This window comes from Pagrus pagrus (genome assembly GCF_965226575.1).
Source record: "Pagrus pagrus genome assembly, chromosome: 10".
Lineage (NCBI taxonomy): Eukaryota > Metazoa > Chordata > Actinopteri > Spariformes > Sparidae > Pagrus > Pagrus pagrus.
The window spans coordinates 31168629-31189537 of NC_140194.1; the positions used below are offsets into that span (position 1 = coordinate 31168629).

Sequence of the window (20909 nt, forward strand, 5' to 3'; positions counted from 1 at the left end):
AGCAAGAAACCAGAGCTTGAAGACCCTCCCTTGTCACTAAAGTCTCCTGCTTGGGAACCCTTTGGCTTCCTGGTTAAATATTGCAACGGAGAAAGACAAGCGGATAAAACGAGGGAAGTGTGCCGACATTGTTCAGCTGAGATCGGGTATGATTCCAGCAACACAACAAACATGCTAACTCACTTGAAACGGCACCACCTGAGTGTGAATATCATTGCTACAAGAAAAAAAAACACCTTAGTGCAAACGCAGCTGACTTCGGCATTCAAGCAGCCTCTCCCTAGCAATTCAGATTGAGCCAAAGTTATAACAACTGCCATCGGAGTTTTTATAGCAGTGGATCTAAGACCATATTCAGTTGTGGAAAACGCTGGTTTTAAACACATGCTAAAGGTGATTGAGCCCCGGTATGAAGTACCCACTCGTCTGCACTTCAGTCAGAAAATAATACCAGGCCTTTATGAACAAGATAAATCTGCTGTTGTCCAAGACTTGTCAAGGTACGTATCGAACCGTGATTTTTGTGTATCGTTACACCCCTAGTTATTAGTATTATAAAACAGTGGCTTTCCAATTAAATTGGATGTAGAACGTTATGTATATCTATTTGCTTGCTTTTGTTTTTATTGTCTTTTAAATGCAATTTTAAAAATATTCTTAATGTCTAATTCTTTAATGTATTTATACTGTATGCCTCTGTAAAGCACTTTATATTACCTTTTGTCTGAATGGTGTTAAATAAAATTGTCTCACCTTGTTAAAACCTCTTGACTTCTATACGTTGCTAGTTTCTCTAAAGTTGGAAGCTCCTCACAGTGTTGCACGCAGGCCTCAGTGAAGAAATAGACAATCATTATTAGAAATTCTGAATCTCATCTCATCTCATTTTCTTGTCCGCTATATCCCTATTTGGGGTCGCGGGGTGTTGCCGCTTTATCCTCCCTTTTGGGGGGTTGCGGGGCTACTGGGGCCAAATCCAGTTCTCAGCGGGCGAAGGCCAGGGTACACCCCTGGATGAGACGCCAGCTCATCGCAGGGCCCTCTGATGGCAGAGGCTGCCTCGCAAGGTGCCTACTGCACATCAGGAGCAATTTAGGGGTTCAGCATCTTGCTCAAGGATGCTTCGGCATGTAGCTCAGTTCCGCCCAGGGGAGCCGGGGTTCGAACCAGCGACCTTCTGGTCTACCCACTGAGCTACAGCCGCCCAATTCTGAATATTTTTGCTAATTTCTTACAAAGCCAGTGTCCATATTAAATATAAACAGTTCAAATTCAACTGGCATAAACAGTTTTAAGCAAAGTGCTTCAAAGATGTCTTAGGCCTGGGCGATATGGCTGGAAAGTCTACCAAGATAGTGAAGTTTCATATTGGTGGATATTGTTAATTATTATCATTTTTAAAGACCAGGCGAGAATAAAGGTTGAATTTCATCACTTTGTTTTTTAATTCACCGACTTCATCAAGGCACACAGGTTAAAATTATGTTAACACAACAAGGAAATACACACAAATAAAATCACATAAATAAGTAAAAATTACCAGTGAGCTGACCTGTCCTGTCCTTTTTTATTCACAATTTCCTCTCTGGCTGCACTCATTGTTTCACTCTGGTGGTAATGGATGTGCTTATGTTTTTTCGCAGTTAGTTTGTAAAACACTTGTCCAGTGGTGGAGCTGGTGCGGTGGATGGTGAGCCATAGTTGCCCCAGTGGTCGCACCGATCATTTTGGCTGTCACAGCTGACGTTTCTCTGGGCTTGTTGGTAAAGCAAAGGCCAGTCTGTCAGTATTGAAATGGTTGTATCCAGCTGATATACTTTATATGACCTTAGAACTCCATACATTACTCCATGCTTTGGTCACATAGCCTCCAGTAAACCTTACAATTTCTCAGTCTGTAGTTGAAATAAAAATTTGAGTATCAGAGTCAGGATAACCATACTTGAACACTCCAAAGTCATAACAATGTCAGGGTTTTATTTTCTTACTGTTTGACCAAGATTTTGAGAATACAGCATAATGACACTGCGTTTACTAAATGAGCCTGCTGAATGGTTAGATACCTATATCCTTGGTGAGCCTGGTCCCACACCACACTCTGTCCTGACATTTTCAGACATCATTTACTCATGCCTGTTCTCTTATTTCATCCCACTCTCCTTCCAGGCCAATGTCTACGACAACGGTGCCATTCATTCTATCAACATAACTTTGTTCAATGTGAGCAGAGAGGACAACAATTTCCTGCTAACCTGCACCACCACCAACATAGTGGGCATGACCAATGCTTCTGTCCAGCTAACTGTTCACTGTAAGTACAGACACACATATATGCTCTTATATTGGCCAGACATTTTTTGTTTAATTATAACTCTAGTAAAGTCCTTATTAGAGTTTTCATGGTGCTAAACAGGCCTATCCGTCATGCAGTGCATTCAGACCCCTTCACTGTTTTCAAATAAAAACATTTCCTCATCAATCTACACTCAATACACCATAATGACAAAGCGGAAACAGAATTTTACACACTTTTGCTAAATTATTAAAAAGGAAAAACTGAAATATCACATTGATATAACTTAAGAAGGGTTCTATCTGGGTCTTGAAGTAAAACAAGTGCATCATCTGCAAATAACCCAAGGATGTGTTCCTGTGTTCCTATACGAATACCGGTCAAATTGTTGCTCAGTCTGATCATCTGTGCCATGCCCCTGCTTATAAGAAAACTGAAAAGGATCTAAAAGTGCATGAACTTCGAAGACATTTCAAAATAATTGTTAACCTGTGGTGAAGGCTTATTAGGGACAGGTATAATCACTTTTTTTGGAAGAAAGGGCACCATGCACGTGTAAGCTCCTCTGCACATGTTTTCAGGTAGAATGCGGAGATGCCATCTGGCCCCATGGCCATTTTAGTGCATGTGTAGTGAATGGACCTTATGGGGGTCTATCACCAGCCTTGCATCCTGCTCAGTCAAAGAAACTGTCTCTAAAACATCCCTACCTTCAGAAGAAAAGTCCTGAGTTTCAAATCTCAGATAAAAGTCATTCAGTTTGTTTGCTTTTTGCAGGTCATCAGAGGTACTGAGACATTTTTAGCTGGAGTCATGTTGGTGATTGCCTTCATAGTGTCCCACAGTTTTTGGAGTTCATTGCAGTGAAGCTCTGTTCAATGATCTCCTTATGTCTCATCCTGGCTTCTTTGAGCATGGGATTAAGCTCCTTTTGCACAGTTTTTAGTTGTGCTCTGTCCCGGTTCTTAAAAGCCAATTTCTTCCTGTTGATACAGTCTTTAACCTCTTTAGTTATATATGTTTTGTTGTTAGGATACACAGTTATTTCTTTCTGAGGTATCACATCGTCCACACAGAATTGTATATAGTCAATAACTTTCTCAGTCGCATTGTTCACATCCATCTCATGAAAGGTGCTCCTGTCAGTGGAGAGAAAACATCCTTTGAGGGATTCTATGCTGTCACTATTGAAGACCTTCACAATCTTGGTTTGAGGTTTGCTGCATTTGAGAACAGTTCTGTAGGGGGGGATCAGGTGCACAGTATTGTGGTCATTTGACAGCAGGGTTTGGCTCCAGTCACACAAGCATTGTTCACATTACCCTGGCATTTATCTAAGATTCTGTCATCTCTTGTCTCCCATTTGATGTATTGTTGGAAACATCAGAGTGACAGTTAAAATTTGTAGTGACTGATGTCCCCTAAGATGAAAATTGGGGCCTCAGGAGTGTGTAATAACGCCAGGTGAACACAGTCAGTGATGTGAGCAGCTGCACTCAGCTGGGACGTAGACGGACGAGACGGTGATGTCTCCTGCCTCTGTCTTTCCCCGAGGCTTAATCCTGTCAGAGCGAATGAGAGAAAAACCTTCCAACTTACACAGGGAGTCAGGAACATCACGATGAAGCCATGTCTAATGGAGAATCATGGAGCATAGCAGCGGCCTGTTGCCTCTTATGGAGACACTGCCGGATTCCACCTCTCCTTCCCCTTCTCCGAAGATGTCTTCTCAGGGCTGGGGGTCGTATGGCCTCAGGCAGATCAGGGGGTGGCAAGTCTCACACAGTGTGGAGAGCCAGCAGTGTGTCTCTAGTGTATGACAGGTTGTTGTCCTCCTTGAAATGTTTGGCTTGGTTGAAGAAGTTCAACAATAAAAAGTGCCGGTAAAAGTTTTGCCAGGGTCACCAGGTATAGTGGAATTTCAATGATTTGGCACTCGTTCAAGGAGCACCACCTCCAAAGAGGAAAAAGGAAATCAAATTCAGTACAGATTCTAGTAGCTAAAAGAGAAGGAAGATGCAAAATTTGGAGGTTGAATTACTGTCAATAAAATTATTATTATTATATTATTTTGACATCAACCCTGTCATGAGCAATTTGAGAAGACAGTTTGTGCCTACTTTGAGCTGGGGAGGAATTGACCTTGGTAGGAACTGGATGTGGTGGACGGAAACCTCTTCACAGCAGACTCTGGGTGGTGTTGACCCTGAGATGAAGCGTGGTTACCGGCCAACGGGTTCTACCGGGTCTCTTCTGCAGTGATTCTGCGATGGAAGTCTGCCAGCAGACTTTTCCACTAGAAGCAGCTTAGTGGTTGCAGTGTAGGACAGAGCAGACTGGGTCTGCCTTGGTCTCTCTCTCAGCGGGTTGATGGCAAAAAAAATTAGTCCGGTGTTATTGGCTTTGCTGGGAAATGGATTTGGCGTTGGCCGAACTACACAAAACTTTCAAAATCTTTGGAAAAACCGCAGGGTTGTATAAACTTGTAACAAAGTTATAATAGGCTCAGTTGGCTGCCAAATTACGAATAGAAACTTGTGCGCAAAACAAAAAGGCAAAAATAAGTATATGAGAACAAATGTGAGTAAGACATAAGTCAAAGTTAAAAACGTTACAAGAGACAAACGAGAAAAAGAAACAAACAAAAGAGACGAAGCAAAAAGAAGCTAACAAAAAAGACAGAAGCAAGAAAAGAGCACAAGAAAAAAAGCATGAAACACACCTTTCCAGACGTTTTTATCTTTGGAGGAAACGGGGTGTGTTTATGGTTGGTCAACCAATTAGGAGTCTCTCCTTTCCTTTCATTGTTTGAGACGGTAACGCTCAAATAAATTATTATTGTTTTAAATGATTAAAACACAGAGTTTTGCATGCTGAAAACATATATGTCATCCGGCATGACCCATTAAAATATCAAAAATAAGCTAAATGTGAACTAGTGCAACTACAAAAAAAAAAAAAATTACGTGAGTGAATTCCTCTTTAAGGCAATTCATCATGAAGAGGTTAAATTCATGCAAATAACTGTTAAACAAAGAGTAAATAATTCCTGACTATGTTGCTAAATAAATCGGAATTCCATAACATTTCCTTCCCTAATTGGAATAAGATACGTCCTTGTTACATAGTCTATATCTGTATTAATGTAGAAGCAATTACCCGTACATGATCGGTAGAAGGCAGTATCGTCACAAGTTAGAAATGCAATGAATATCTTAAATGAATAACTCAGGCTTGGAAAGTGTTAGAACAATGGAATTTTCTTTACCTTGAAAAAGATTTTTGACTGAATGTGATGAGCATATTGGCAAATGAATAAAACACTTACTTTGTACTGATATTAAAAGGTGCTGCAAAGGTAGAAGCATTTAATGTTCAGTCAACTTCATATGCAAGGAGATTTACAATCACTGTTGTTATTTGACGGGCTCCCCAGTTGAAAAAGAGGGTTTTCAAAATCCATGCGTGTGTCAGGGCTCTTATAGATTAGGTCTGATTATTCCCATTGTAGAACATACCCCATCTCCATCCTGTGGTAGTGCCATTTATCCTTTTGGCCCTGCTAATCTCACCCGGCCCCTATTATAAACCAGTTTGAGGTGTTACGCTTGTCCTTCCTTCGGAGTGGGAAAACTGTCCAGTCTGGATGGCATCATACTGATAGTTTTGTGGCTGTTAAGTGGAAAGCAATCAGTTTTTTTGAAAACGGACTGCGTGTACTTAAGTTGACCTTGTTGTGGAATGTAACTTTGTTGAGCTGTGTCCGCTACACAGGTGTAGAAATCTGTATACACACAAAACAGGAAATATGCATACTCAGTCTTTGCGTCAGATTTGTAAAATCCCACATGTCTGTTGCGACAAGGCTTTTTGTCTTAACTCAATTGATCTGAAATTGTATGCACCCCTAATTACCCCGTTTAATATATAGAATTTAGTTTAGTTTTGAGGAGAGTGGCTAAACTAACTAAGAAGTAGTTGAAAAAGAAGAGGCTTAATTTTAAAGACTGTGAACTTGAAGTAATGATTGATCAAACTGACAGACAAAAAAGCTAATTATTTAGAGGCTTAAGTTCTGGCATTTGCAACAAAATGAAGCACTTGAAATGGCAGAAAGTGACAGAAGTAGTGGATGCTGTGAGTTCAGACAAAAAAATGGTCGGATTTTAAGCTAGAGGCCAAGGAGCATATCTCTGCACACAGTGTGAGTGTGCAAGCTCCTGGAGGAGGAAAAGGGAGTCTCTGCGCTCTCTCGACCTCTCCATGTCGTTAGTTGATACACGTTCGAGTCATGGAGGCAGCTTCATCTTGAATTGGGACTGAAAACAGATGCTGACGTGGCTCATTCTCTAGCAACCAGGTAAGAAAACATTACAGGTCATGTTTAGAGCTTGATTTGAAAATCATATGAGATCACTGAGGACTCGGAGTGACCTAACGTGCAAAGTAGCGTTAGCTGTAAACATGTAACTTAGTCCACCGCTGTGTAACACTGAATAGTTACAGACTGCGCATTTTCCACGGTTCTTTATTCTGAAACCGAACAGTTAGAAATATGTCCCTTTATATATGGGACCGAAAGCCCAACCTGTTATCCGGGAGGTGACGTTAGCAGCTGGATGTAGCCACAGGCTAGCGGTTTGTTTGTGTCGGTGAAGCAACATTAGCCGCTAACACACAGCAATCCCGTATCAGAGACGATATTTCTGTCCTTCACTGTGCCGTCCTTGCTTTCGCCTGTGCCTTTCAGACTGCATCAACCGTAACGGTAAATCGCCGCGCTTGTGTGTCGCTACACACAGCGAGCCGGCTTCCTGGCTGCTTCATGTGTGTAGGGGATAAGGCTTCAGTTGCGCTGCTGTGAAGAGTTCATGCGTGCTCCCGCACCGGCTTGTCTGATGGCTGCAGTTACCCTAATGGCCGCAACAGCCATCGTGTCACTATTGAGCCTTATTTCTTGATACTGCCCCAAGTCCCTTTAAATTGCATAATGGCTATGTCCTCCAACAACGCCAAACATTTACATTCACATTTACATTTAGGGCATTTAGCAGATGCTTTTGTCCAAAGCGACTTACAATAAGTACATTTGTGTGTTAATTTTCATAATAAAACACTCCGTGTTGACGCCAGCACAAAAATTTCAAAAAAATAGACAAATCCAAGCACTTCTTCTAATCCTTCAGTTGGGTACACTTCTGTTGTTGTGTTGATAACACATACGTATAACTGCAATGCACATGGATCCAGTGGAATTCCCGGGTAAGACAGCAGAGATGCTCACATTCAATGTTCCTATTTTTTCTTAACAGTTTTCATGTTTTTATGTTAAACTGCTCTTTTTTTAATTGATTTAAGTGGTCTGGTTTTGTGTGGGTAACTGCTCTAAAAGAAGAGCAGAGGAGCGTTTAGGACTGCAGCACTGCCTCCTGGTCTAACTTTATTCCATTGGCGTCTCTCAGGATATTTTACTTTGGATTAATTCATGTCTTCATATTAGATGCCACTGTGTCAGTCTCGGTGGAATCAATCTGATTATAAAATTGTTGAGAAGGGACCACAAGGGTCATCTCTGGGACCACTCATTTTTTTCCATTTTTATTAATGACCTTCCTTAACGTTGTCCTGACTATCAATTACATCTATATGCTGACGTCACAGTAATACATCTAGTGTAAACAGATCTGTAATTGAGCAATAACGTACAACGTGAACTTGCCTCTCTTCAGAAGTGGTACTCATCCAACAAAGTACAGTCATGGTTTAAAGTTTCCATCCACTTGTAAAAAACATACATCATGGCAGTCTTGAGCTCCAATGATTTCTACAACTCTCATCTTTCTGTGATGGAATGAGTGGAACATAATGCTACTTTGTCACAAAAAACATTCAAGTTATTATAGGTCTTTTGAAAATGTGACCAAATCTGCTGGATCAAAAATATACATACAGTAACTTGAACAATCAATTCTGGTGATTATAGAAAGTTGTATGAATCAAATGTTCTTTGTAGCATGGCCTCTTAACTTCTTCTGACTGATTCTGATCGATAACAGCTGCTGACTTTTCTGGGCCCATTTTAATAGGGCTTGTTTGATACAGCCATTAGACTCAGCCACAAACACTACAATGGCAAAGTCTAAAGAGCTCAGCATTGATCTGAAAGAGCTCATTATTGATTTGAACAAGTCAGGAAAGTCACTTGGAGCCACTTCAAAGCAGTTACAGGTCCCAAGATCAACTGTACAAACAACTGTTTGTAAGTATAAAGTGCATGGCACAGTTGTGTCACTGCCACGATCAGGAAGAAAACACAAACTATCACCTGCTGCTGAGAGAAAACTGGTCAGGATGATCAAGAGTCAACCAAAAACCACCAAAAAGCAAGTCTGCAATGAATTAGAAGCTGTTGGAAGACAGATGTCAGTGTCCACAGTTTTACATTGCCATGGGCTGAGAGGCTGCTGTGCAAGAAAAAAACCTTCCCCCAGACGCAACACCTTAAAGATCAACTGAAGTTTGCTGCTGATCACATGGACAAAGAAAAAAACCTTCTGGAGGAAAACTCTGTGGTCACATGAAACAAACATTGAGTTGTTTGGCCACAATGAGCAGCAATATTTTTGGAAGTGAGAAAGTGAACCCAGAGAAACCCATATCTACTGTTGAAAATGACTAAGGGAAATTTAATCAAATATTAGAATTACTGTATGTATATTTTTGATCCAGCAGATTTGGTCATATTTTCAGAAGTCCTATAATAAATTCATTATTGAACCAAAGTATTATGTGTTCCTCTCACTACATCACAGAAAAATGAGAGCTGTAGAAATAATCAGAACTCAAGACTGCCATGATATACATGTTTTTTACGAGTGTATGTCAACTTTTGACCTTACCATACATCTAAGTTGTGGTGGAATGGCTAATAACAGTGATCACCCTTCTCTGGTGCTGGTTTGTATTTCAGTTGTGGTAAAACAATGACATTGTAGTCGCAAACGGCAAATTGTGGACACAATTTTGTAATGCCTCATTCAAATCACATCAGTCCTCCTATTCATATCAGAAAGTGTGCAGAAAGTTGAAAAGAATCGAGTTTTGGAGAAATGCAACCCGACGTCACACTGTGGTGGCCAATCTCATTAGCTGCCAATCAGAACGGCTGCCTGACAGTGTTGGTGTTTAAGTTGTTAACACAAAATGTATGTCATAACACTATAAATATAGTCCATTACTCTAATATTTATGTGGAAGTTTTTTGTGTTTTTTGTATAAGCATTGGTTGGAAAAACATGTTCTGTTTCAAGGTGAAACAGATATCGTCATATGGACCATACAAAGACACATGCAGGAACATTTAGAGGTCCGCCAAATTGCTCAAATTGAGTTTCTTTTTTGTTGCTTGGTGTCTAAACATCATGCGGCCAGGATACTGCACGAGCAGGGGAGGACAAATACTCTGTTGCTCCCAAGCCAGGAGTCAGAAATCAGGGGCTATGCCCAGTTGTGTCCTCCCATACCACATCACAATCCCTCACTTAACAGAGGGAAACACTTACAGGAGCACAAATGTTCACACTGTCCAAATTGATTGGAACAGACTGTGATGAGACCAGCAAAAATAACAGTCTTCCTCTGTTTCAGTTGCAAAGTGAACATTGCTCATCTGTCCTGTTCTCTTTTGTGTCTTCAGTTCCTCCTTCCATCGTGAAGCTGAAGGAGCCAGAGCGACGCCATGACACATGTATCGAGTTCACTGTCCGAGGTTCACCACATCCAACCTTACGCTGGTTCTATAAAGATAAGGTGCTTTTCACTAATCCAGCAGTGTCACTCTCAAGTACAACTTAGATTTTGGAGTTATGCTGTGCTTAAGTGTCATTCGTTTCCCTGTGTAAAATGAAATTCTGTCCATGAAATACACCATGGAGAAAAGTAAAAAAAATGATTTGCAATTCTAAGGCTACAGGAAAACTGATAGGGTTATAGATTCTAATGAGCTCAAGTTTTGAGATAACTGTCTAGTGGTTGAAGTTTAACTTCCATTGAAAAAACACAAAAATAAAACTTCACTGGCAATGTTTTACCATTGCAGTGGTCTCCAGACTGGGTAACTGTGTCCCCCTTACAGGTTTGCCACACTGGATGCTTGTGTAGTGCATGGCGGCTCTGTTTCTGAGCTGCTGCTGCTGCTGCTCACTCACCTGTTTGTGTTCACATAGGCAGCATTGCGGTGCAGTTCCTGCCTGCCCTATTTGTTTACGTGGAGTTTGTCTTTGATAATTATCAATAAATATGATTAGGTGATTTAAATATTTCTTACATTGGAGGTAATCTTAAATACACTGCTCAAACAAATTAAGGGAACAGTTTAATCACACACCAGATCTTGATGAACAAATTGTTCAAGTTGAAAATCCTTTCTGGTGTACATTGTCTAATTTGTTGAGAAAAAAATGATCTAACAATGGTCAACGGAAACCAAAAGTATCAACCCATTGAGGGTTGGATTCAAAATCACATCCAAAATCAAGTTAAAACATTTAAATCACAGGCTGATCCAACTTGTGTGAATTTTATCACTGCAACTCATCATGTGACTCAGTAGTGTGTATGGCCCCCACGTGCCTGTATTCACTCCAGACAACATCTGGGCATGCTCCTGATGAGTCGGCAGATGGTGTCCTTCAGCCTCTCCTCCCAAACCTGGATCAGAGTGAGCTCCTGGACAGTCTGTGGTGGTACTTGAAGGTGTCAGATGCACCGATACATAACGTCCCATAGGTGCTTAATTGGATTTAGATCAGGGGAACGAGGCCACATGAGGATGGGCATTGTGCTGCACCAGGAGGAACCCAAGGCCCACTGCACCAGCGTAAGGCCTGACAATCGCTCTGAGGATTTCATCCTGGTACCTAACAGCAGTCAGGCTACCGTTGGCTATGACATGGAGGTCTGTGCAACCCTCCAAGGATATGCCTCCCCAGACCATCACTGACCCACCGCCAAACCGGTCATGCTGGATGATGTTAGAGGCAGCATAATGTTCACCACGACGTCTCCAGACTCTTTCACACCTGTCACATGTGCTCAGTGTGAACCTGCTCTCATCTGTGAAGAGAACGGGGCGCCAATGGCGGACCTGCCAATTCTGGTATCCTCTTGTGAATGCCAATTGAGCTGCACGGTGCTTGGCTGCGAGCACAGGTCCCACTAGAGGATGCGGGGCCCTCATGCCACCCTCATGGACTTCTGACAGTTTGGTCAGAAACATGCACAACAGCTGGAGGTCATTTTGTAGGGCTCTGGTGTTGCTCCTCCTGTTCGTCCTAGCACAAAGGAGCATACATCGGTCCTGCTGCTGGGTTGATGCACTTTGTGTAATTGCCGGTCTCCTGGTATCTCCTCCATGCTCATGAGACTGTGCTGGGAGACACAGCAAACCTTCTTGCAACCTCAGTCGTGAAGACTATAGTCTTCACGACTGAGGTTGCAAGAAGTGGCCACCACTATCAGTGGCCACCATTCCCTTTTTGGGGGTTGTCTTGCTTTTGTCTGTCCATTGCACCTGTTGTCACTTTAATTTGCACCAAAGCAGGTGAAATTGATTCACAATCACCTATGCTTCTTAAATGGATGGATATCCCAGAAGTTAAACTGAATTAGTGTTATACGGTGACGTGTTCCCTTAATGTTTCTGAGCAGTTACCCCTTTTTTTTTCATCAATTTGTTTAACAGGATGAAAACAGGTGGGAATATGCTTACTTCACTGAAAGATTTTTTTACTTTTGTTTTAAGAACGTACAACTCCAATGAGTTAATTACAGACTTAAGATTGCTTGAGAAGAGAAAAGATTTTTTTAAAATCTATTATATATATATATTTTTAATTATGATGTATAAAAAATAATCTGCAAAATTACTAGTGACACTTGCTATTAGATAAATGTAGTGGAGTAAAAATGACAGTATTTGTCTCTGAAATTAGGTGGGTGAGAAGTATAAAGTGGCAGAGAATATAGTAAGTAATCAAGTAAAGTACATATCTTATAACTGTACTGTTGGTAAATCTCATCACAGTTTACAAATGGATAAGCTTTCACTTTATTTTGCATGAGGTAAGGGAGTGAGTTGCCTGACATTTTTCAGCTTTTAAAAGGACTGACACAAAAGGTTTGATAACCCTCAGGTCTAGGGTGATATTTTGATGACATGTTACTATCTTGAAGTGTGATACTTTTCAGTTGGGTCAAAGGATTTCCTGTTAAATAACTTTGATGTCACTGTTCACAGTTTGTTGCTCTTCTGTCATTCCCTAATCAGGAAATTACCCACACTGAGTATGTTCGCCCTGATATGGATATTTATCAGGACTACGTAGAGGGCTGCCTTACCTTTAAAAACCCAACACACCACAACAATGGCAACTATACTTTGGAGGCCACCAACTATCTGGGTGAAGCCATCAGTTCTGTGTACGGACACTTCCTTGACAAGCCCTTTGAAGGTGAGTTGGGACTTTAATGGGGCATGTTGAGTTGATGTCATATTTACTACTACTAAAGTAACATTATTTAATATGCTACATACATGAAAATACTTGAGCAACAGTGCATTTCATCTGTAGTGATTACCTGCAAATGATAACAGCAAAATTAAAACATATCATTCCATTTGTGATAACTGGCCTGAGCATTCTTATACGCCACTGTTTATAGTGTGGGTTTGTGTTTGACCTTTCTATGGTTGATTCACATGATCAATGTATCTTTATGCTGATGATACAGTCCTGTACTGCTGCGCTAAAACTGCACATAAAGCCATTACAATTCTCCAGCAAGCTTTTGACAAACTGCAAGAATCTCTTTTTAACCTGAAATCAGTCCTTAATGCAAACAAAACCAAATTCATGACATACTGAAGAGCCAGAGATATCACAGACATTGGTCTGCATGTTACCACTCAGTATTGAAAGGGTTTCTGAGTACAAATATTTGGGTATCTGGTTGGATCAGAAACTCACATTTAAATTTCATATTAACACACTTGTCAGCAAGCTAAGACAACAATTTATTATTTTTTAATAATTATTATTTTATAATTATTTATACAGAAACAGAACAACTTTCCCCATGTTCTGTAGGAAATGGATCATTGAAGCTGTATTTTTATCTGTCCTGGATTATGGTTATGTTATCAATAGACAGGCCTCTGTCTCCACTCTTACTCCAGTAGACTTGGGTTTATCACTCCGCCCTCAGATTCATTACTGGTGATTGTTATTCCACTCATCATTGCATTCTACATAAAAAAGTTGGATGGGCATCTTTGACAGAAAGACATGACAGCCATTGGTTTCTGTTTCAACATGCCACCACATATCAGCTCTTTATTAAACTGCTCACAGAGTCACTATTCAACACGCTCTAGTGATTGTATAATGCTGGAAGTTCCCTGGGTAAACACTACATTTGGGAAAACTGCTCTCAGTTTCAGTGCTCCATACACTTGGAACATTTTACAATGTACATTTAAACTTGATACAGTTATACCTATAGGTCAGTTTAAGACTTTGATTTCAAACTACTCAGCATTTGAATGTAACTGTTTTTTACTACGTGCTGTCCTGTATGGTTGTCTGCTATTTATTGTTTATGCATCTCTGTTTTGTGTTTTGTCATGTTCATTTGCTTGCAGTTTGTTATCATTTTCAGCACTTTTTTATTGGTATTCTGTCATATTGCTTCTTATCTGTTATCATTTTTATTTACCCATTCTGTTTACTCACCCTGTGATTATGTTCATTGTTTCTGTTTGTTATCACATTTTTGCACCTATTATGTTGTTTTTTTTATTTGTGCTCTCGACATAATTGAAAATGAGGGCAACCCTCAATGATTTTTCGAGATTTAAAAAAAGGTTGAATGAATGAACGAATTAATGAATGAATTATAAAGTGAGAATTAGTCAAGTTGTAGTCTGGAGGGTGCCGTTGGTGACTCTGGGGGTGCTCTGTGAAGCAATGATTGCTTTCCATTTTTTTCTGAAATGTTTAGATCTGTATAAGGCTTACATGTCGCTGCTGTGAAATGTACCAACCCCAACCTTTCCCCCAGACTCTTTCATATTTCATACTGTTAGAATATGGAACAATAAAGCATTTCATCTCATTTGAAGTCACCAGCTGTCTCCACAAATACATAATTGATTGATTGGCCTTTGTGTAGTTGAGATGTATCACATGACTTGGGAACAAATGTAGCCTTTTTGAACTGCAGGGACTTAAGGGCATTCAAAGTAACACCATTAAGCTTTTCTCTGATCATTTTGGGAAGAAGGTGCTGGAACTACAGTAATGTTCAAAATTGACATAGATAGTAAAGAAAATGTATATCATGCAAGTTTTAAGTTCCAATGATTTCTACAGCTCTCATCTTTCTGCGGTGTAATCAGAGGAACACATACTACTTTGTCACAGAAAACATTCATGAAGTTTGGTTCAGTGATGAATTTATTATAGGTCTTCTGAAAATATGACCAAATCTGTTTTTTACCACTCATCTTGACAAAAACTGTTCAACCAAATTTGTTGTCTTCCTGGCACCGACTTCTTCAGCAGGGTTCAATTCAGGACTTGGGAAAGCCACTCCAAACCCTAAATTCTAGCCTGATTTAGCCATTCCTTTACCACACTGCTTTACACACACTTGACTGTGGACACTGTCACCTGTCTTCCATCAGCTTCTAATTCATTGCAGACCTGCTTTATGGTGGTTTTTGGTTGACTCTTCAGAATCAGAATCAGAATTCCTTTATTTGTCTTGCAAACGGGGTAATTTGTGATTTGTGCATCAAAATAGTCAAAGGACAGTTCAATATAACAATAAACAATAATAATAGTAAAAAATAAACAATAAAATTAAAAGGTAAGAAATAGAAATGGACTCGTATAAAAATATTTTGTACAAATATAAACAGTTTAATTATAAACAGTGTGGGCTGTGTATTGTTATTAATAAATAATAAATATGGGTATGAAAATTGCCCACTTAGTGCTTGACCATCCTGACCAGTTTTCTCTCAGCAGCAGTTGATAGATTATGTTTCTTCTTTTCTTGTTTGCCCAGTTGATCTTGGGACCTGTAACTGCTTTGAAATGGCTCCAAGTGACTTTCCTGACTTGTCCAAATCAATAATGTGCTCTTTCAGATCAATGCTGAGCTCTTTAGACTTTCCCATTGTAGTATTTGTGGCTGCGTCTAATGGGTGTATCAAACAAGCAAAATGGGCCCAGAATCATCAATCATGGGGTGGCTGTAGCTCAGGAGGTAGAGCGGGTTGTCTAGCAATCGGAAGGTCACTGGTTTGAATCCCGGCTCCCCCTAGCTGCATGCCAAAGTGACCTTGAGCAAGATACTGAACCCCAAATTGCTCCCGATGAGCAGTTGGCACCTTGCATGGCTCCTCTGCCATCAGTGTATGAATGTGTGTGTGAATGGGTGAATCTGACAAGTGTTGTAAAGCGCTTTGAGCGGTCAGTAGACTGTTAGTAGCGGAAAAGCGCTATAGAAATGCAAGTCTATTTACCATCATAATCACTCAGATGAAGCTAAGAGGCCATGCTACAAGGAAAATTTGATTCACATAACTTTATACATCACAGACTCAGACTCACGGGTCATTCAGTTTGTTGTAGATCTGGTCACATTTTCAGAAGAACCATAATACATTCAGATTTGAAGCAAGCTTGTTTCACCACGTGTTTTCCATCAAAAAAATGGAAAATGAGAGTTGTAGAAATCATTGGAACTGAAGACTGCCAAGACTGCATTACTGTAAAAAATGGATGTTATAACTATGACTGTGCTGTTTCTAGAGCAGCAACAGTCATATTTACATCAACAAAATCCCTATGAACTCAATAATATCTCAATGGAAGCATTAATAAAGTGTAAATAAAATAATATCCCTGTCCAAAACTCAGTGAAGTTTAGAAAGAATGAAGAACACTAGTTCGTGGTATCAGTATCAGTTCTCCCACTGCTGCTCACTTCCTACAGATACTGCTGGTAGAGAGAGGAGGGGCTGGTTTGTCTCAGCTGGCAGCAAAGTTTACAAGAGTTTGCAAATTCTAAAATGCTGGTACGTGACAAACTAAGCTAAACGGTTACTACAAACTCACAGCTTTCGTTTGAGCGTACCACTACGCTAGTTGTAACATTTCGCTTTTAGCTGAGTTAGCAAGCTGCTTGTGTAAAACCACTGCCAAAACCACTTTAAACCCAGGGCTCGTTTAATACCGGCTTTTAGTACCCATGCCTCTCTGGAGATGATACTTAATACAAGTTCCAGCGACTTTCAAGAGCTGTGCCAGTGATACTGTCCCTTACAATTGGTCAAGAAGATGAATCATCACATCACAGTGAGGACCACAACAAAAAACACAGTGGCAAGCTTTTGACAGAAATGTAGATAGAAAACACAGCCAAACAGACCACAGAAAGATAAAAAAGAATGACACAAGATCATAGAAAATTAAAGAATCACAATATGCACATTGGAGCAAACAAAAAGTTCTCACGGATCACTGGAAGCCATTTGGGGCCATTGATGGGCTTGCACTGTCCCTAATAGTGCCCTATTCTTTACCAGCATATAAACTTGTATCTAAATTAATAAAAATACACACTCAAGTTCATATATTGTGTGTCCCACAACCACTTACTTCACTTGCACACCAAACAGCACACATAATGACAATCAATTCTGCTGATGCATAAATAGAGATGCACGATATCGGGCTTATATTGGGAAATTTATGTTTTTGGCTGTTTCCCTGGTGTTGAAATTATAGCTAATTAATACAGATGACAATATGAAAGATGGACATAACAAGCACGGCATGTACAAACTCTGATACAGTAGGTAGCGGTATGCACCTGTATACCGCTGTATGTTTAGCAGAGGAGAAGAAAAGTCCATGAGTTTTAAAACAACTAATCTTAATAGAGCTAATGGATATTAAATCATATACACTAGCCTTCCTCACTACATCTCAGTATTTCTTGCCCTCAGGTGTGAATAATCTGCAAATTAGGAGGTTCTTTTTAAAACACAAAAATGTGAATGTACCTGTATTGGTTGAAAAAATCCATATTGTACCCCCCTGTGCATAATAAATGTGTTATATGCATATATATCTGAAATGTCAGGGTTTGCATAATACAGTGGAAATGCAAGGGAGAACCGAGTAGGAAATAAAGGTTTCAAAGTAAGATTATGGATGTCCTTATAGTCCAGGCAAAATAGCGTTTTACGACAGACTAATTGTAATAGAATTTTTTTCATCATACATCATTTCAATGAGGTGTCCAGAACAACATACTAAAAGTCCTAAGAAATCCTAGTTGGGGAAATATGTTAAATTCTCATCAATCCAAGATGTGTGCCAATAAGGCCGGACAATAGTACACCCCAATGGGGCTATTTTTTTCCTTTACTCCTATCCCAATGAAAGTATCCATGGAAAGTAAAAATGTTTGTATTACAAGTTTCTTTGAAAATAAATTTAAATATGCAAATGAGCTATACACTAATCGAAATATGCCCAAAATACACCCTAAGAGGCTTAATTTTTTCCTTTACTCATACCACAATGAAACTTTACACAGTGAAAGTATACATGAAAAGTTAAATTTTTTGTATTATAAGTTTCTTTGAAAATGAATTTGAATATGCAAATGAGCTATACACTAATCAAATATGCCTAAAATACACCTGAATAGGCTTAATTTTTTCGTTTACTCCAACCACAATAAAACTTTACACAATGAGAGTATACATGAAAGGTAACTTTTCTTGTATTACAAGCTTCTTTGAAAATGAATTTTAATAAGCAAATTAGCTCAACACTAATTGAATATGCCCAAATTTCATAACAGGAAAACTGTCTTTCCACAAAATGTATTGTAATTAAAATGTTTTTGTTGTGTGATATCAAACACACTGATCAGATTTTCATGAACAATTTCATCAAAATATTGTTGTTTAATGGAATTATGTCAAAAACACCATTCATACATGACAGATGCATATTTCCGTCAAATCTTCACCCAACCATCCTACTGCCAATGGCTCATGGCAGTGTTGCTTTTGGACTGGCCTCTAAGCTGAAACCTGCCTGGCTTGGTTGAACCTACTGGTATAGCCCTCAGGGTCATGGAGGCACAGAAGCCTCCCCACCACAACACGGTAGCAACAACAGGGGAGGTTTTTTTTTAGGGTTTTGTTTTTTTAAGATTTTTAAAAAAAAGTTTTTTAAGTTTTGTTTTTAGGATTCTCTGCTCTTTTTCTGTACCTCTTGGTTTGGGCACCCCCTGGTGCTCCGCCCCCTTGCCCCAGGCTTATTTCCCCTCCCCAGATCCTTGCCCTCTGGTACCCCTGCACCTCCCTGTTCCGTCTCTGCGCCTAGTCGCTCCTTAATTGTTGTCCTTCTGTATGTAAGCCCTCATGTTCCCTTTGTCTTTGTGGGCTTATTTTGTGTGCTATTCATTTCTTTGTTCTACTCTAGAGTACTTCCCTGTTCTTGTTCCCCTGCATTTTGCCCATATCTCTCCTAGTGTTAGCCCCTGCAAGTCCCTGTCTTGCCTTATGTGTTTAGGGCCGGATCTACTAAGATCCCAAATTGCTTGTACTAATCTGCGTGCGCAATCTAGAAATTTGCGTGTGGGGTTGAACCGCGGTTTGCGGGCGATTTACTAAGTGATTGCGATAATGACAACAGGTGCAAACGTGTTGGAGACACGCCTATTTAAATGAGGGTTTAGTGTGTTTCATGGTTTTCAGCATGGCGAGTTTGAGAGAGTGAAAGCGCAAAGTGAAATTCGGCCCTTGGGAATTAGAAGTGTTGGTAGAGGAAGCGAATAAACATTTCAATGAGCTGCAGCAAAGGAATCTGACGGTCGCGCAAAGGAACGCCGTGTGGGAGAAAATCAGTGGAAAAGTAAATGCTGTTGGAAAAAACAGGCGAACAGTGGATGAAGTGAGAAGGAGATACCAAGACATCAGAAGAAGAACAAAAGAAAAATTGCCGTATAATAATGTAAATATAATAATAATAGTAAACTTGCAAGGAGTTTTGTTTGTTTGTTGTTCATTTTAGTACTTGCCCATGCTTTCTGTTCATGTCTATCCTCCCCTGTCTGTTTATTATTTACTATTATATCTCAGTTTAGCATTATGGTATGTTTTGGTTGCTGGATTCTTCTTTGGTTCTTAGTCCCGCTCATAGCCATCTGATAAATCAGGAAACTGGGAGTTTGTACAGCTAGTACCATGACATTCTCCACATATGGCAGTGCAAGGGAGTCCATATTTCTTGCATGTACATCTCTTTGTGCTGCAGTCTTGCTTGAAACTACAGTAATTCTGGTGGTGCAGCAGGCTGATCAGTCATTATTGGCATAAATCTACCATCCATAACATGCCACCCTCAGTCTTTTGGGTTCATGCTTTCACTTCTACCTTTTCACTCCATCATTTGGTAAAATATGGAACTTTGCAGCTGTTGATGTTGGTGGTAGAGTTTGAGGTTCCACTGGAGATGTGTTGTTAGATAAAGAAACTTGTGATACAAAAAATTTTACTTTTCATGTATCCTTCATTGCATAAAGTTTCATTGTGGTATGAGTAAAGGAAAAAATTAAGCCTATTTGGGTGTATTTTGGGCATATTTCGATTAATGTATAGCTCATTTGCATATTTAAATTCATTTTCAAAGAAACTTGTAATACAAACATTTTTAATTTTCATGGATACTTTCATTGTATAAAGTTTCATTGTGATAGGAGTAAAGGAAAAAAATAGCCCCATTGGGGTGTACTATTGTCCGGCCTTATTGGCACACATCTTGGATTGATGAGAATTTAACATATTTCCCCAACTAGGATTTCTTAGGACTTTTAGTATGTTGTTCTGGACACCTCATTGAAATGATGTATGATGAAAAAAATTCTATTACAATTAGTTCTATTTTTAGGTCCAAAATGAGCTAGATTGCCTGGACTATTAGGTTACAAGTAAAAACTACAGCGGACACAAACAGCTAGATATTCTGACCTAAAACAATGTTTTTGATAAGTACCAACCAGATGAAGGACTACAGAATAGGGCTTCCATTTGGCAAGCAGTAAAGAATTGTAGGCTGGCAGAACACTCGGGTAATCCTACCCAGATTATCTCCCCAGATTACATTTTTTCACCACAACAGGAATTTTGTTGTAATATTTGAAAGGGACATTTTCAGAAGATTCAAATGTAAAGTCACCACAATATCAGACAAAAAACGCTAAACACTGAGAGAGGACATGGAGGAGTTGACTGAATTCAGAAACTAGATGAAGTAGTTCCTGGAGATGGATGAGGAGCAGCGAGTGACCAATATAGAAGCTGCACTGGGCAGCCCACCTGATCTCACCACTGATGGGGGTGTGGGGATTTGACTCCATACAGCTACAACAGTTGTCTGATAATGTGGAAATGTTCTGGTGTAGTTTTTATCGTCTCTCCCCTTTTTTGAATGGACATCAAGCCAAGATGTTAACATGAGACGGG

At 39.8% G+C, this 20909-nt stretch overlaps 1 protein-coding gene across 1 annotated transcript in view; it reads left to right on the forward strand.

The window, feature by feature from the left end:
• Window positions 1-20909, forward strand: part of LOC311263412 (NT-3 growth factor receptor-like) — a 152779-nt gene that overhangs the window by 42055 nt on the left and 89815 nt on the right. The window contains 3 exon segments of the mRNA XM_084363460.1: window positions 2167-2311; window positions 9990-10102; window positions 12621-12804. Of these exon segments, the coding sequence (XP_084219586.1) occupies window positions 2167-2311; window positions 9990-10102; window positions 12621-12804 (442 nt within the window).